The sequence below is a fragment of the Neophocaena asiaeorientalis genome, unplaced genomic scaffold (genome assembly GCF_003031525.2).
Source record: "Neophocaena asiaeorientalis asiaeorientalis breed wild unplaced genomic scaffold, Neophocaena_asiaeorientalis_V1.1 scaffold85, whole genome shotgun sequence".
NCBI classification, from domain to species: domain Eukaryota; kingdom Metazoa; phylum Chordata; class Mammalia; order Artiodactyla; family Phocoenidae; genus Neophocaena; species Neophocaena asiaeorientalis.
The window spans coordinates 10,718,281-10,736,773 of NW_020174301.1; the positions used below are offsets into that span (position 1 = coordinate 10,718,281).

Here is an 18,493-nt window from a genome sequence, read left to right on the forward strand (position 1 = left end):
CAGGTAGGCACCACACTTTAAAAATAAGGAATTAATAGCTGGAGTAGCACATTATGAGCTGGCAAACCATAGTCTATGCAGTTTCACAGAGGAAATGACGAAGAGACAGATGCATTAAAGGAGACAGTAATTATCAAGAAAGCTTGACTAGGATAGAGATATCGGTTAAAGATTCAGACAGCAGCCATGTTTAGGCAACAGGGCTTCGGTGATGTTGATTTCTCTGTAGGGTAGAAATAACATCAAACCCAAGATGGCCAGAGCATGCTTTGCAGTAAAAGCAAACTGAGAGTCCGTTGCATTCCACCATGCAGCAAGCCACCGATCCCCAAGGTAGGTAACACACTGCTTCTGTACACCCTACGCACGGGGGTGCTTCTCCCCGGGCACCTCAACATACACCCATCTATTTACATCTTGTTAAAAATAGAAAGCAGAACAGAAGTAATAAAAGTACTTATGGGATTTTAGCAAAATGGAATTTGACACGAGAAAAAATTACTTTGGATTTTACAAAGTAATTTCAACTTCTTCCTTAAAAGAAAGGGGGATGGGCAAATCTATACATTGACCCAATGACTCACTAAAAATATAAGATCCCTTCGGGTTTGAAGGGTGAAATTTCACTTGATCATAAATGTGAGGGTGGGATCTCATTGCCAGTGAATTTCCAAGGCAACTTTCTTATCCCTGGGGGATAATTTTTAAACATTTAAAAAACTCTTTATGCAAGGGGAAAAGGGGCCATTTCTGAGAACAGAAGCTGTGTTAATTTTATAGCAATCAACCCAGAAGAGGGAAAAAACCATGGAGAGAAAGAGCAGTATATACCTGGCAGAACTGTCAACCATGCAGAGTGAAAGGATATCCCAATAGAATTACCCGCCAAGCACGTATATTCCCCAGCATCCTCAAAAGTTACATTCCGAATATAGAGAACCTCAATTTCTTTGTCCGTGGTATTAACACCGGCGGCCTAGAAAACAAGGAAAGCAAGAGAAAAGGCTAGACGACACAGGAATGATTGTGGAGGGGGCCATGGAACCATGAGGCGTCGCACCGGGGGCTCCGGAGGGTACCGGCCACCGGAAGATTCCGATTTGCAGCCCATCCACAAAGCCCACAACCAAGAGAGACTGAGCGACACGGAGCAGCTCACCTCCACAGGCCCGTCACCACACTGGCTTCACCACCTAGACATACATGCATGCGATCAAAGGCATGGAAAAATCAACCCACAGAGATCCATTCTCTTGGCCTTTGCTTTGCTTTGCTTTGGATATAGGGGTGATTTTCCAAAAGTACGGCACCCAAAAGTCCAAGTTGGGTTCTGGTCCTGTTGGCTGCAGACTCCCACCTCGAAAAAAGGATGGTTCTGTCTAAACTGTCATGTCGTAAGACAGCACACCACAGATATGCCCAGGTGGACACCTGGCACCTCCTTCCAGGCCTGTGGGAACCACCAGGGTGAAGGGAGTTTGTGCTGGTCAGCAGGCTCTGCTTATGTTTACTCCCGCGTAACCACCTTGACATACATTGCATTGAAAGAAAACGGAAGAAGGCATGATCTTGGTAGCGAAGGAACCGGACTCTGTTTTTTCTTTTCTTAATACAAACATTTGAACGTGGGTCACGACAAATCGGGAAAGGCAACCTGCTGTCTTCAACAGTGGCCAGCAGTACATCTACTCATTCAGATGGAATATCCTTGAACTGGGAAAACAAAGTCAAGGACAGCGTTCCTTAAGCATCAGTTACACAATCAAGAAAATGATGCTCTGTTGAACCGGTTACATCATGCCAATATTTCTTTCAAACTGTGGGGCAGAGGAGGTATGAATTCTGCTCCTATGCAAATGCCACAAATTCAACAGGCATGCCGGCGTGCGCTTACAATGGTGCTGGCGTGCAGTAATGATGGGAGACGTGCAGCCCGAACGAGATAAACCAGAAGGAACAACTTAAAAACTGGGTGGGGGTGGAAGGTAATCTTTAGAAGAAGTTAGAGCAAGCACTTTGAATATTGTGGGCATTTTTCCATGGCTGCTGGTATCATACCAGCTGCATCACCAAAGAAAGATTATGATGAATATACCAAGACCACAGAGTTATCCTATAAGCTGCCTGCAGTCTCCCAAAGCACCAAGTCTTTTCAGCTTCTATATCCAGCCTTCTTTAAAACAAAAACAAAAACAAAAACAAAAAAAAAACGTTGTTACCTTGCTGTTTTGGCAGGACAGTGAGCCAGGCAGACTGGTTGGCCTGCCCTATATAATTGGAGACCTTACAAACATACTCCCCAGCGTCCGCCTCAGTCACATTGAACAGAGCCAGCACTTCTGCATTGGAACTATTTATCCCCGAGTGCTGGAACAGACATAGGAGAACAATATAATGGCCAACCAGGAAGGACTTCACACTACCTAGGGTCCCACCACCAACACACCACAGAAAAACAACCTCCATCTCATCTAAACAGCAACATCAAAGGGCTGTGGGTTTAGAAGGAAGAAAACAAGTCAACTAGTGGACAGCAGAAGTGACCCAGTGGAGAGGGGAGGAAGGGTGTGATCAATCCCCTTGCAGAACGGGTCCACAGTTCCCCAGGCTGGTCATCTCTTTCCAGCTGTTTGGATCCTTGGTGTTCTCAGCTGGAGAGAACACTTCATTGGTTTCATTGGTTTAATGTTCTGAGTTGAGCTTCCTATGGTCCTGCTGGAAGACTGTTCTTTTTTTTTTTTTTTTTTTTTTGGGGGGGGGACACGGGGCTCTCACTGCCGTGGCCTCTCCCATTGCGGAGCACAGGCTCCGGACGCACAGCCTCAGCGCCCATGGCTCACGGGCCCAGCCACTCCGCGGCATGTGGGATCTTCCCGGACGGGGGCACGAACCCGTGTCCCCTGCATCGGCAGGCAGACTCTCAACCACTGCGCCACCAGGGAAGCCCTGGGAGACTGTTCTTTTAAAGGACATTCTCTATGAGCAGCTCAACGTGGGAGACGTGGCAGGCAGTGCACTCAGAGCATTTGTACAGACTTAACTGCTGCTTGCTATCACCATCTTGAAGAGCAAGACAGATCTACAAAATAAAGAGGCTGGTGCTATTAAAACAAGGTCTTGCAAGGAACCAAATAAGGACTACAAGGGGAAAGAAAGTTTCCTTGTTCAACATTACATGACTGCAGGAATACCTTCTCAAGCTTACCACTAAACCACATGTGAATGAATTTCAAAGGTTAAGGGGTCTCTCTTAAAAGGAAAATCTAAATTGTTTCTAAAAGGTGGCTACTAAAATGTGATCCTAACATCGTATTAAGGGATATTAAGAGAAGACAACTTCAGTGTAATAAACGTTGGTACAATGCCTCGAGTTTACAAAGCTCTTTCCAGCTACTTCATCCCATTAACTCCGCGTAACGCCCTGTAGGGGAGATATTACCACTTCTATAGATGTGCAGCTAAGCCTAAATGTCCCATCTAAGACCTCAGGGCCGAAAAAGAGCTCAGCTATTCTGACTCCAGCTTTGGCAGTCCTCCCGCTACCCCCTGGCTCCCTTCTGAGGCTTTATCAGCCAGCCTAAGGATCTGCTAATTCTTAAACACACCCTGTGCTGAACACGTGAGAGTCGTCTTCTCTCAAATCCAACGGGAAGCCAAAGAACCTGTGGCCAAACCCATCAGGGAGACCCCGGCCGTGGGCGTCTTTGGATTCAGAACGTGCTCACCTTCAGAACCTTGAGGTAGGGCAGCCCGTCGGGCCCGTATTTACTGCCATTCTTCTCCACGTGTTTGATCCACTGGATGTGGGGCTGGGCGTCGCTGTACACTTTGCAGACAAACTCCACGTCGCCTCCGACCACAGCGGAGGCGTTTGCCGGTAGTCCGGCCTGGAGGATGGGCCGGTGTGGCGATCGCTCTGGGGGAGAGAGGGATGGAAGGGGGAGCAGGGCCAGGACGGGGGAGGGGGGCGGGGGGAGAGACGAACAAATAAGTTGTGTTGTCCAGAAGGCTGACCGTGAACTCAAGCCAAAAAGGCCTCGAGCCTGCTGGCTGACTCCTTTGAAATAACACCATAGCCCGACACAGAACAAAAACGACTTCAAAGGAGACGGCTGGAGCGCGACCCTTGTGAAAGGAGTGCTTATTTAGAAAACTGAGAGAAGAACTTACTACATCATGAGTCACTGGACGTCCGTGGCCACCTGACGAACAAGGGATGAGATTTTATTCTGACAATCTAAAAGACAAATGGCGGGGAAAGAGTGCCTCTTCTCTCATCCCGCTGGGGACACCATCAGAAGCTCACCTTGGTCGTCAGCTTAACAAATCCCAGGGAAGCGACAAGACTAAGGTCGCCCTGAATTCCAAAATGGTGCCTATAGGCAGTGTCTCCCCGTGCATTTCTAAGATGCTCTGAGAAGACTCCCATCCATTGTTTCAAACAGAAAATAAACTAAAAGCTAAGGCCCAAAGTTACGAACAAACGGTTTCATGTCTTTGCTGTGGCATTCACTCCATTCGGTCATTCTTTGTCCCATGCCCCCATTCACCTCCATAAGTAGTTAAGTGTCACTGTGCATCCCATGCCGGATGCACAGACAGACATTCCTCAGCTTATTCAGATGTGGCACCGAAAGAACAAAAAGCGACACCGGTTCCCAAACCCTGGCCATGTCTCAGGCTGTCTTAAAGGGGGCCCCATAGAGAAGAAGCCAGCAATTACTTCCCACCCACCCTCATCTGCCTCAGTCTCTAGGGAAACTCTCTGGTTCAGAGGTGGTCTCTGCAGAAACCCTGTAGAGGCACCCACACCAAGGTGCAGGAGCAAACACACACCAGGCTCCTCAAGAATCAAGTAACAGACCAGCCTGTTGTGTGATCCTGTCCACAGAGGCACCATAATCACAACTGGACTGGAACCTTCCTACACAGCAGCTCGGTCAAGAGTCACACACCCAATCATCCGTCCATTCACAACTATCACCCCATGCCCACCTACCTGTACGCACGGGCCACCGCCCATTTCCCTCTCCGCGCTGTGGGTACCACTGCCTTCACCCTCCAGCCTAAAACACCACCAAGGAAAATGAGGACAGGCCAACAGGCCCAACACAGCAAGGATGTCTCTATGCCGCGCCTAAGTATCCCCGCGCACTGGGCGGGAAACAGCCCATCAGCACGATGGCTACCTAAGCCTTTCTATATCTGGGCTTTCAGATTAAAATGTCATTCAGTGGAATGTGTTGGACAAGAGCCAGACCATGTGCAAATTGATTTTACTGCAATAAGCCTGTTGCTGGTTGTAAAAACTTTAAAAAAAAAAGGAAGGAAGGGAGGGAGGGAGGGAAAATCGAAAAAAGAAAAAGTGCTGGTAATTACTCTGAGCACATTTCATTCCAGAATCTCCCATCACTTCACAGACACCTATATTTTTCCATTAAAAAGATAAAGATTTCAGATCCCCAAAGAAGTCATTCATTTTTCACAGTATCACCCGCACAGGCTAAGCAAAGAGCCCAGAAGTCGAGTCTCCTAGTTTTTGTGGGCAGAAAATGTCAAAGCCGGGATCCTTTCAAGCATCACTAGAAACACTCACTGCTTGGCTGAGACACCATCCTAGCGATGGGCCACTGCGAGTCTCCTGGTCCAGCCGGGCGGCCAGCTGGATGCTACAGGGACCTGCCAGCAGCTGGCAGGGACAGAGCTCTGGTTCAACCCCGGCTCGCCCCATCCACGTGAGAAGAACAGAATTAAGTCCACACACACTCTCCCCACCAGGCCTCCTCCCAAGAGATTTAAGCCCAAGGTGCACTGCCCTCCGGGCTGGACACGGCCAGCCAAGTTCACAAAATAGGCACCTCTGCACCTATCAAATACTGAGGTAGTTTACGCCTTTCCACAGAGAAGTGAATGTCAGGTATCGGTTCATTCTCTGGCTCAGTTTTCCAGTTTTGCGTGCATGTGTTTGCATGTTCAGAGATAAATATTTACAGTGGACCTAAATATTTATTCTCAGAAACAAAGGTACTATAAAATCTTAAATGTCATAAGCCAGATCAACTGAATTTCAAACCAAGTCCTCTTTCTTAAACATGCTTGTTTCTCATAAATCGTTTCACAAGCAAACACTGTGCATGTAATACCAAATAACGATGCCCATGAACAATGAGGTCTTTCATACGGCACGACAGCTCCAGCCTGCGCCAGCCTTCAGCGGAGAACGTCGTCACTGGGGCAACACTGGCAGGGCCCACGACGGAGCTGCAGTCTTGTTTTACTTGTGGTCAGCGTGCTGCTGCGCTCTGGTTATTAAGTTATTCCATTGCTATCCGGACTATGTTCACCAAAAAAAAAAAAAAAAACCACCACCTTTGCAATGGTTTCATGTTATTGCATTTGCAAATTACAGCGTACCAAATGTTACCGCTTACGGTCTTGAATTCATTCTTTCAAGTTTTCTCACCTTATTCAAAATAACCTCTTAGCCACCCCAACTCCCCCTCAGCCCTTTCTCACTTTGGGTACAAAAACTGCAAGCTGGATCGCTCTGTAACCGAAACCTTACACCGCCTTCCAAAACTTATTACAGCTGCCTTCAGTATAAAATGAAACCTTAGAGAATGTTATTTAAAATGTTTTTAAAAAGTCAGTAGGCCTCATGTTTCGTTTCTCCACATCAGGCTTTGATTTCCTTTGCAATCTTATTCTCTGCCCTTAAACAAGTCGGAGAATGAGGCCTGAAACATCTTGGAAAAGGTCCCTGGATGCCAGCATCTGCCGAGCACGGCGCTCCCCTTTCTCAGATCCTTCAGTGATCACTCTTCCTTGTGTCCATCAGACCCTTAAGAACAGGAATCGTTAGTGAGGGGATGACAGCGACTGGACTCCCGTTCTAACTTCTGAAAAGCTGGGGTGAAAGCAGGGTGCAGATGGCAGCTAGGAGAACAGGCTGGGTGGCAGCCCCCAGGAAGCGGGCAGCCCCTCCGAGGCCCGGCCCAGCAGGCACTTGGGAAGTACCGTGGGGACAGGGCAGTGCCGGTGGGCACGAAGACCCTCCAACAGCGAATGTGTGCTCCTCGGCCCTGGGCCACACCAAAGCCCTTGGGTCTGCAACTCTTTTGGGCAGCAAGCTGATACAAAAAGAAGAATTAGTCAGTGAATTATCTCTGGATGAGAGAATAAAACCCAGAGCTGGCCCATCTCTTGTTCTTCTGCGATAACAAAAGTCACATCTTCTCTGCCAGGAAGGATTTCGTTTTAGGCAAGGGTCTCTTACAGCATGTTCAACTCTCAGATATTATAGCAAATAGATTTTTCTCTTTACCAGGGGAGTGAAATACATATACAGAAAAGCTGACGAGCACCTCACCTGTGTTTTTACTGAAATGTTTAAAAATACATATTCTGGGTTCAGCAGATTGCAGGGGCCAGTTCACGGGCCCAAAAGAGGATGAGAACTCTTAACAATAGAGATTCTAAGGTCCCTGTGTGAGCTCCAAATTAAGACAGAATGGAAGGCAGTCCAAAGGGCGTGGCTGCAGCCAATGGACAGTTGGCTGCCCTGCTGGAATGAGGTTCTACCAAATAAATGTGTAGTAAACACAGCCCGGAGTGCTTTAAAAAACACATTCTCTCCCCCGCATTCTCCCTCACTGCCTTTTGTCAAGTGCTCCAAATGAGTCCACTTTACCGAACCAGAAGGCCCAGCTGCTAAGAGTCTAAACGTCAGACGGCCTGTCTCAAAATCCTGATCTGAAGCTAGGACCAGGAAAGCAGGAAGAACACAGCCTGCTTCATTCCAAGGGCTAATTATTGAGAAAGAGAGAGAGAGAGAGAAAATACCTGAGTGACAAAGAATAAATCTTTGTTAATTGACCATTTGAAACTTTATAACATGCCCATCCTCTCCTGGACATAATAATACGTTTGCTCATAAGAGATCTACAACTTTTGCTCTGACATAGCAAAGGCCATAAAAAATGTCCACCGGGCAGAGGGGCCTCCTGTACGGACTCAGTAAATACGCACCCCGGGGATCAGAAGGAGAACCAGCTTCTTAAATCACACCCTATAAATTAATCAAGCCCAGAGTCACTGGTTTCCCAGCACACACTGGTCTTCTAAGTATCTCTCCCCAAAGTTCAGCAGCGCTTGCAGCAAAGAACCATTTCAAAACCCCGCTCTCTGGCAGCAAAACACCAAAAGACTCCAATCACACCGCTTGCCCAGGACTGATCTGGAAACAGAAAGCCTGCTCTCGGGGCGCCCATTCATATAAGGAACGTGAAGAACCCTGCCTTCCCTGTCTTTAAATTAAAATCAAAATTTAATTACCTTTCCTCTAAAATGGCAGTTTCTTAGCAACTCCAAGGGGCTGAATAAGGAAAGAACATTCTGCGATTTAGAGAACAAGTGAAAACAACTGAGAATTCTTGTTTCTAAAGCCCAGCCTCCCTTTTTTCTCAAGAGGAGGCGGTGGTGGCTTTTGTTGCATAAAAAACCCGCACTAAACCAGTTAGCATGAGGCATGGTTATTAGGGGAGCCGATCAAAGGCCTCTGAAGTTTGAGGAGCCCAAAAACCTGCTAAAGCCCTCATGCTAATTACAATTAGTAGAATGAGTTCATTGTCTTGTCAAGACTGTGCCAAATGCCCTCAAACCAGACAGGCCACATCTAGCTGGGTTCTGAGTTTTGTTTTCCCTAAGCTTCCTCCAGCCTCTAGAGACTGGCACAAAAGAAGGTCAGAACCAAAAGTGATCTGGAGGAAAAGGGACAGTTAGGATATAGGATGAGAAGGTGTGCCAGAGGAGGAGTACCACATTTCTTTCTTTCTCAGAAAGAATCAAAGTATGCGTAACCAGTATTTTGCTTGTCACCTTCTACAACGGGCTAGGGATGCTGGGTACTTGGAATTACTTTAAAAAGACAAAGGGGGGGGGCGGGAAATGCATTTTGGTAGAAAGTGACTGGTTTGCCGCTCTTTCTCCAACCTGCACGTAGCCTCGTTTTCCTCCTGCTTGGACATCTGACTCTGGAAGGTCTTGAGGAACTGGGCTGGGGATCCATCTTCCTCTGAAACATACATGTTTCTCGGCAGAGAGAGCAAAGTCTGGGGAGCAAAAGCTGGTTTGGGAAAAGCCAAAGTGTTCTCCCTCCAGCACTGAGGTTCCTCAGTGACTTATGGAGGCTGCACCATGTGAAATGCTAGAAGCAAAACACCACTAATTCCTTTGTGTTTGCTCGATGAGGTGGAGACGCAGGGTGAAGTGCTGGCTGAGGCTGGAGGGCCTGGGAAGCCCAAAGCAGGCGGAGGCACAGTGCCTTCCTTAATTAATGTCATAGACGGTATTATTTGGCTGGGAGTTGAGTGGCTTCTACCAGCTGGGTGTCAATTTAGGTCTTCTTGGGCAAATTACAGGAGCAGGGCCGTGTGTTATTTACACCCCAAATGTTTACGATACCCTGATCTCTGTGCCTTCGAAAAGTTAAACTGGAACTGAAGACTCTTTGGCAGCCACAAAGGTATGCCAATTTTAGGTTCAAAAATGCCCTTCTTTTTGTTAAAAGGAGACATAGCTTTGGGATGATGAAGAAGTTCTGGGAGCGAAAGCGGTGACGGTTACACAACAATTATACTTAATGCCCCTGAACTGTGCACTTACACATGGTTAAAATGGTACATTTTATGTTATGTGTATTTTACCACAACTGGCAAAAAAGAGAGAGAGAGAGAGAGAGACATGGCAAAGGTGACAATATCACAGAGTAAGATATAGTCCTAGGATCATGGAAAAGCTGCCTTCTCAATTAGTTTAGCACGTTTATCTTGTCCCATTGCCTAAATGAAGGTTTTTCTCTCTTCTGACACAAAGACTCTGCACAAGGTCCCCCCCACCACCCCGTATTGTGCTTGATTTTCACGCTGATGCGAAACTCAGACATCAGTCTCCCCAGGCTCCCTCCTGAGGAGCTGGGGTAAACACAGCTGAGAGCAGTCACGCTGGGGAGCTCCATCACGGAGCCTCAGCACCCCGCCACTCGCCATAGCGGGTGCAACATCTTTCAGGAATGCAAGATTATCAGCTGGTGTCTGCAGAGCTGGGTTCCCTTCATGGGAAGAGTATGCTAGAAACAATAAAAAAAGAAGAGAAAAAAAACAAAGTCCAGGAATTAAACAGACCCTCTTGTTACACAGGCAGAACTCTGATTTAGAGTATCTTTTCTCAAATGATCTGCAAAGAAGCTAAAAACCAAACCATGGAGGAGTCGCAAAGACAGCAGCGATCCGAATGAAGCTGTTTAGGATGAAAATGTTGATATCAAAAAAGATCCAGAAATAGGTCCCAGAAAAATATTCACCCAGGTGCCCAACAAATAGGTGTATGCAAAGCTTGTCAACGGAGCCTCTCTGGTAACTGGAAACTAGAAGATGAACACAGGTTATATACCCAGCAAAAGGGTGACGATTAAATAAATTATACTCTGTTCACAAGAGACAGCACACAGGCCACTAGGAAGAATGAAGCAAAGAGATACGTACAGACATGGAGAGATGTCCACGGTAATAATGTTGACAGTTTCATCAACTTTCACCATTAAAAAACCTTACTTCTAGAGGAAGTCCAGAAAAATCCATCATGCTAATCTCTCAGATGCCTTACTTTGCTCCTGGGGCGTGTCAAGCAGAAGCAAAAGCTTTTAGCCCATCTGAGCAAACAAGAAATGCCTCCCTTTGGTAAGGAACCATAGGAGAAGTGGAACAATAAAACCTCATTTGTCTTCTTAGAGGCAAACTCAGACCCTGAAAATAAAAGTGATTCTAGATAATTCCTTGCTATAAGCATCATCTAAAGAGAAGTTTCAAAGTAGTCACCCAGATCACAAAAGGCTCCAATATGAATTCTACGTCTCTTCTCACCATCCAAGGCAAATGGGAGGCCTCAGGCCAGCCTGCAACCCTGCCCACTGCCCACCGATCACTCAGTGATGGTTCACACACAAGATGGTTTTGTTTCTTTTGGCCAAAATGTAAAATTTAAAGGACTAAATCCTTCATTTCTCAGTCTCAGTCCAGAGTGTATACGGAACCAAATAAAACGAGGAATTAATTCCTTTTTCAAAAAAAGCACAACTTCCAAAAGATTCCTCCCAAATAATATGCAATGCGTATCTTAAAAAAGGAGCACTTTCACGCTGAGATGGTAAAGAATATGCCTGGGGCACCACCTGACCTGTGATGTGCGCATTTATTTGGGATGGACAGAATTCCTACAGGCCTTGTTTGAGAGAATTCTCTAAGGGGGAGGCTCCAGGAGAAAGAAAGTAAAAGGAGAAGTTCTATCAAGATCCAGGAATCTCCATCCCTATTTATCACCTTCTCACTGCGGCAGTTTGGGGTCTTTTGCACCGTAAGCCGAGAACCCCAAGAGGCCAAAGCACGTGTTTCGTTCAACCAATTGTCCCAAACACCCTCTAGGCCAAGCACAGGATGCCCCATAGATAGAGGATTAATCATTACAGTACAATCAATAAAGACGATCCCTGTCGAACGCTCTGCTCTATCTTTTCCCTCTAAACCAAGGCACTGATGTCCTCATCTCCTCATCTCTCTCTTCTCAGAAGGAGAAACAGAAAAACCTTCCCAGAGAAACACTAACATCCTCCCCTCAGCCATCTCTTCCCCACTTCCAACCTGACTCTGACCTCACTGTGGCGAAACTCTAAATGCTGCCTCTCCAACTCAGACCTGCTCTTGAACTTGGGAACACACACACCCCTGTTACATAGGTCGTTTCTGCCTTACCTTCTCCTGACTGTGAAAATAAACCAAACACAAGACCTGAATGTAACAGCAGGGTGTTCTAAGGGAGGGGGAATCCACAAAAGCACTCCGGTGGAAGTATTATTTAAACGGGGAAGAATTTGTTGGCATTTCTACACTCATCTTAATGAGAGTCGGCATAATACGTCTCAACTGGGGTCTTTTGTGAAAAAAGGTGACCGGTAATTGAAGCTGTATATATACGTTTAGAGAGGAGCTCGGAAGATCCCTTGCATTAGGATTTGCAATATGTTAAAAACCACATACCCCCAAATATAAGTAACTCAGGCTTATTCTATTATTTCAATTCAGCACATACTGATCAAAATCTTGCTAAGTTCTAGCTCGAATTACTGGGCACTGTAACTGCCATGGATGAATCTACATCTTCACGCCAAGCTTACTTGCCCAGAGACTAGTAGCAACAAGCTTTCTCTCCGCCCTCTGCGCCCACCTGAATTATTTCCAGCTACGACGAAGAGACCCTCTTACAAAATGCTGTAAGTCATTCACTTGTCTGTAACACTTCTACATCCTCTTTGCCCGTACCATAGACTCAACGCCAAAGATCAGACAAGAGCTCAAATATCAGCCCTCACCCCAGTCACCGCAGTCAGGCCCACTGCCAGAATCTAAAACAATCAATCAGGCTTCCTTCCTCAACTATGGAGCAGAGGGCAACTAATAATGGCTTGCAGAGAACATGGCAAATATGCTGATACGGCAGTTCTCACGTGGTCCCATCCAGGCCAGCGTGTGCCTGCTCCAACCCCAGGAGCTGGCACCCACAGGCATCACCTGCCCTCAATGCCCAGAAGGAGTAACTTTGAGCTGGTATCAGTCCTGCAGGAAAGCGCTTTCTGCTCAGTACATTCGGCACTGATGTAGCCACCCACTGGCCAGCTTTTGCCCCTGGAGTACCTGTTGTGAAATAGGTATGAAAAGCCACTCTGTAGCAACCAAAAAGCTCGTTAAACAGTAGCTACCAAAGGAAGTTTTGAAATCTGCGTCCTGAAGGAAAGGAGAGGACCAACCACTCCTTTAGCCAGGGCTGAGCTGAGTGTACATGTCTCGGCTTAGAGCTATGAAAGGAGGTGTGGGACCCCCTAATGACAGGACTAGACATCGCTAGTGGGTCCCATTATTTAAAAGCACCGCCCTCCTACCAAAGCATGCCAACCCCCATTTTACAGATGAGAAAACTGAGGTTCAGAAGTTCCATGACTTCCCAGGCCACAAAGCTAGCAAAGGATGGAAACAGGATTTGAACCACTCACCCACGTAATTCCCACCAGTACCTGCAGAGGTGCTCAGGTGTCCCCCCGAGGGTTGATGCTGTAGCAACGGTTAGGACGAGGAGGCAGTATTGGCTGCTGGAGCCACAAAAGCAGCAGGACTTGGCCTCCTACACAACCCCCGCTACAGCCCCACCATTCCACGTCCACTTTAACAAGCCCACTTAGGAAGGCACCGCTGTGACCTGTGCCTGGCATGGCACCTCCATCCATCCGTTCTCAGCTGAGGGGCTTTCTGCCTTCCTCCAGCTAGATTTCACAACGTCAAGCTGGCATGCAGAACCAGTATCAGGATAAACACCAAGTCTTGAACTCAGAGCAAGAAATGGAAAAGAATTCATTGGCATCAAAATCATGAATATGGAAAATCAAATGAGGTCTGGCCAGGAAGCTTCTAGGTCAAGATGCTTCAAGTTGAGAATCCCAAGGGGCTCTGTGGAGCTGAGGCCTAGCGAGTGCCAGGGAAATGCACAAGAGCTCCAAGTTGGAAGGTGAGAGTCAGGTGTCCGATGCGTTCATATCTCCAGATACACGGTATTGTGTAGTTTCATGCCACCCGCACTGCAGCCACCCTCTTCACTCAGAGAAACAGAAGCAGTGTCCGGGAGCCATGATGTGACAGAAACTAGGACAGAGAAGGGTCTTCCGTAAGGAGGCAAGTGGCTGGGAATGGTCCTAATTTTGAGAGCCTCACTAATAAACCAACCAGTTAATTAATGAACTAGACCACCATTTCTTCATTTACTGAAACACTACTTTGTTCCAACCTGACACCTCCCACCAAAAAGAAAGGTCCGCTGCACTGCAGAAGTGTGGTTTCAGGGGCTCTGACTTGCCTCAGTCCCCTCCCTAGGGCTCAGGGGTCACACTGGGTCCTCTGTCTTCCCAGGACGGGACTGCCCCAAGCAATAAACGATTGACACCACCTCTCCCACTGGACGGGCTGCCGAGCGCTCAACGTCAGCCCCTTAGTCAGGCCTATGGGTCAGCGCCCGCAATAACAGCCTTCGCTCCTCCTCGACACACACCTGGGGGGTGGCAGTCAGCGCTGGCACGGACTCCTCCTTGCTTTCGGGCTGAGTTCCATGACGTCTGAAGCCGGGTTACAGCAGATTGACGTCAAGGGCCAGTGGACAGCGCTGTCCCTGTCTGCCACCGAACAAGACAGGGCTGGCGGAGGGGCCTGGGTGATCCCCTCACAGCCAGAAGGGACTCTTGGCCCCGACCGGCTCCCAACCAGCCACCGAGACACTGTGTGTTGCTTATAGCTCTTGCCCTGGGAGGACAAATTTCTGGAAAGTAGACTGTAGAGGAGTAGGCAAGGCTGGCCTCTGCAAATCCAGAGGCCCCGTATCCACCTCTGCGGCTCTGCTGCCCCCCAGGATACCCGATGCCAGGTGAAAAGCTCACATGTTATCTGATGCTCTCTGGGAATGCAGACCTGGACATCGAAAGGAGGCAGAGTTCACAATTCCAAGCCAAGGAAAGGGTCTATATGAGTCAGAAGGAGCAACTGGTCTTCTGAATACTTCCATCTCTCTCTCTCTCACATTTTGGGGTTTTTTTGGAAACAGAGAGCTGCACGTGGGGTTCACCTTTGAGTCTGGCTGAGGCAGCTGCTGACTCCACAGCAATCCTGAAACAGAGACAGCAGTGTGGTGCGTGCAGCGCGAATCTAGGATTCGAGAGGAGCCAGCTCTGGAGTTCCTTCGAGCCCTTGGCAAAAGTCACTTACCCGCCCGGAACCTGGAGGTCCCCAGTTGTAAAATGGGGTGAGAGGTGGAGGTAACGAGACCAACTCGATGAACCTGAAGCTCTCAAACTCTACAGCCCTCTTCTGCGAGCTCAAGCAACTATCTCAGTCCTGGGAAAGCCCTGACAACAGCAATAACCAAAGATGGAAACCTCAGCAGGACAAGTGACCGTCAGCCACTGGCCGGTTCTGGCGGTCCCAACACGGCATCCAGGTTGTTCAGTAAACTTCTGGTTGAGTCAATAAAGGCCATTTAAGACGTCTTCTAACCCTCAAAGGAGTTTCCAAGTTTAGAAAGGAGGAAAGTAGCATTTGTTGCTAGCCACCTAGGTACCAGTTGGGTGTTTTCACCTGTTTACCCAACCGATTTCTCATAACCACTATAGTGGGTTGAACTGTGGCCCCAGAAAAGAAAAGTCCATGTCCTAACCCCCTGGCACCTGTGAACGTGACCCTATTTGGAAATAAGGTCTTTGTGATTGAGTTTAAGGATCTCGAGATGAGGTCATCCTGGATTGAAGATGGCCTCCAAATCCAAGGACAGGTGTCCTTACAAGAGAAAGGCAGAGGGAGATTTGAGACAACACGGAGAGGAAGAACACGGGAAGACAGAGCTGGAGGTGGAGTGATATGTCCACAAGCCAAGAACTGCTGACAGCCACCAGAAGCTGGGACAGAGGCATGAACGGATTCGCCCTCGGAATCTCCAAAAGGATCCAACCCTACAGAGAGCCTGACTTCAGACTTCTGGCTTCCAGAACTGACAAGAGAATAATTTCCTATTGTTTTAAGCCATCCAGCCTGTGATGATGTGTTACAGCAGCCCCTAGGAAACTGATACAGCCATCACAGAAACGAGGTAAGCATCACCGCTGAGAGAGGCTCAGAGGAGCTAGTCACTTGTCCCAGTTCTCTTGGTCCCCAGTGTGTGGGCCGACAGAGCCGCTATGCTCACAACACCAGGCTGCCTTTATCTAACATTAGTGAGTCTCAGCACCTTCCTTTTCAGACATGAGGAGAGTGAAAAAAAAGATGTCATGAAGAACCTAGGGGTAAGACAGGAATTAGGACACAGACCGACCAGAGAATGGACTTGAGGATGTGGGGAGGGGGAAGGGTAAGCTGGGACAAAGCGAGAGAGTGGCATGGACGTATATAAACACTACCAAACGTAAAATAGATATAGCTAGTGGGAAGCAGCCGCGTAGCACAGGGAGATCAGCTCGGTGCTTTGTGACCACCTAGAGGGGTGGGATAGGGAGGGTGGGAGGGAGGGAGACGCAAGAGGGAAGAGATATGGGAACATATGTGTATGTATAACTGATTCACTTTGTTATAAAGCAGAAACTAACACACCATTGTAAAGCAATTATACCCCAATAAAGATGTTAAAAAAAAAAAAAAAAAGTAAAAGGACTTCTGCCAGGCTGCTGCTTCTTGGTGGCAGGGCCCCAGGCAGAATTCTGCGCTTCAGCCTCACTCACTGATGAGCTACGGGTGAACACTTGCCACCTCCCAGAGCTCGCTATTTTACGGAGAGCCCGTTTTATTATCACCACAATTACTGAGATGTGGAGCTTCACACTAATTTTCCCTTGCAAGTAAATGGCTGAAAAGTAATGGTGTCAATTTTAATGAGGATCAAACAAGGCTCCTAAAAGGCTCCCATAAACCAAAGCGTTTCCCTCACACACAACAATGGCTCGCTATTTAATTCCAGAACACAAGAATGTCACTTAAATCACACAGCTTTTACATTAAAGTGCTTATGGGAATGCCTTTCCAAGGAAGAATTTCAATAAAAAGGTCTCACCCAGTTCGATGCGTCGTCATATCCAAACTACAAGCCTATGTATCATAGCAACAAAAATAAAACCTCGGAGAATGGGAACTAGGTCAGGACTTCACTTTCTCTGGGAAAGAGTCTCTGATATTCTGTCAAACAGAGATGGAGCTGAGAGGCTGCTACCACGCAGCCATGTATTAAACTTGGACCTACAGGCCACCAGAAACTCACAGTTCAAGCCTGAACCCCTTTTGTTTCCACTTGCCGAGATGTTCAGGATGACTGTCTGCCAGCCCTGTAAGTCTGCCCGAGACTCTTCAGCTGACTCAATTCTTATTTTATTACCACTTCTCAAAGCAATTACTAGGGTTTTGAGCAAAGATAAGAGTATTTCACACCTCCATCTTTCCTGAAAATGTCTTATACTCCACTGACTTTTGGCTTCTATTTATAAAGAAGGTTCAAGGCTTGGAAAATTATTGGGGTTGAGCTTTAATGGATATTCCCAACCAGCATTGTGTCATTATTGGCCCACGTTTAGCTGGGCGATCTCCCAAATTTGTGACATAATCAGGCCTTTCTCTGCATTACTCCATACACTACGCTCCCTCCACATTGCACCACTGAGTCATACGCTCTTTTCAACAAGACTGATCGCCAGGGGATTAACATTAGACGGCGCGATTCCATTATTCAGCAGCCCAATTCAAATCCAACCCTAAACTCTAAGAGAGATTTCAGGGCTTCACAGAGATGAGCTGCCAGAAAGCTGAAAGGGGAGGTGGGGTGAGGGGCTTTTGAACGTTTTACATAACAACTCAACCTAAAACCTGCTAGAAGCAAGAGCCCACGGCTGAAGTGGCCGAGATATGACTCCTGACTCCTGGAATGGCCCCAACCAATCTTAATGAATGATTTGTAGATCTCTGCAAAGCCAGGAGCCCCAAAGACTGCTGTTAACACAATTATTTTATTCCCACAATAAATGACTTTTGTCCAAAATTAACTATTTAGAACTTTTAGCCCCCAAACTTTCTTTCCTTTAATAGGAACACTTTCATGTCAAACTCAGGATATGCGAGGCCCAAAGTGAAATCCAAGTGGTGTGCTCCTCTTTTTTTTTTTTTTTTTTATTTAATCGTGGTTCCCCGATCAGGGATTGAACCTGCGCCCCCTGCATTGGAAGCGTGGAGTCTTAACTGCTGGACCGCCAGGAAAGCCCAAGTCGTGTGCTCTTTGATCGATAGACTTATGACACATCAATGCCAAAATAAATGTTAACCATTTTCTTCTCATGTGTGAGTGTTACTTCTCTTTGTGTTTGTTTGGTAAAATGTCAGTACATAGTGATTCCCACTAAGAAACATTCCACAAATATCTCTGTGAGAAAAGAAGGCTCTTAAAACTCAGGCTTTTATGAATATCTGTAGAATCTACATTATACAAAATCCTTTCAAATTTCACATTAAGGCTTCTGAATAACAAAATGTTGTTTTTTTCACTGAACACTTTACGAATGGAGATAAAGACTGAATCATGCTTTCTAAGGCAGAGTTTCTTATGGATTTAATTTAACCTGATAGAAAATTAAAATGGTTTTCTATTTAATTTTCAGTTAACCTAAAACTTCAATTAACCACATCTATGTAATTTGGTTAATCAAGCTGTTGCAAAGTTTCTTTAATGGCTCTTTGGGCAATCCAAATATCTATGGGGTCTCTCTCCTCAAAGAGTTTATATTCTATTGAAGGAGAAGAAATGCCCACATGTGAAATAATACTAAGGGCACATGCACAGGAAATGATGGTGGAAGGCCTTTGTTTATGGATGCACAGGG

At 46.9% G+C, this 18,493-nt stretch overlaps 1 protein-coding gene across 19 annotated transcripts in view; it reads right to left on the bottom strand.

Annotated features, from left to right (window-relative positions):
• The window catches only part of FGFR2 (fibroblast growth factor receptor 2), a 103,706-nt gene that overhangs the window by 33,253 nt on the left and 51,960 nt on the right, over positions 1-18,493 (bottom strand). For 8 of the 19 annotated variants that reach the window (XM_024755978.1, XM_024755992.1, XM_024755997.1 and 5 more), the window contains 2 exons: positions 3,726-3,916; positions 832-976 (listed from right to left, as the gene is read on the bottom strand). In XM_024755978.1, coding sequence (XP_024611746.1) covers positions 832-976; positions 3,726-3,916 — 336 coding nt within the window. Of the gene's footprint in view, positions 1-831; positions 977-2,219; positions 2,368-3,725; positions 3,917-18,493 lie in introns of all 19 variants that reach the window. The other 11 variants (XM_024755977.1, XM_024755995.1, XM_024755993.1 and 8 more) reach the window with 3 other exon arrangements.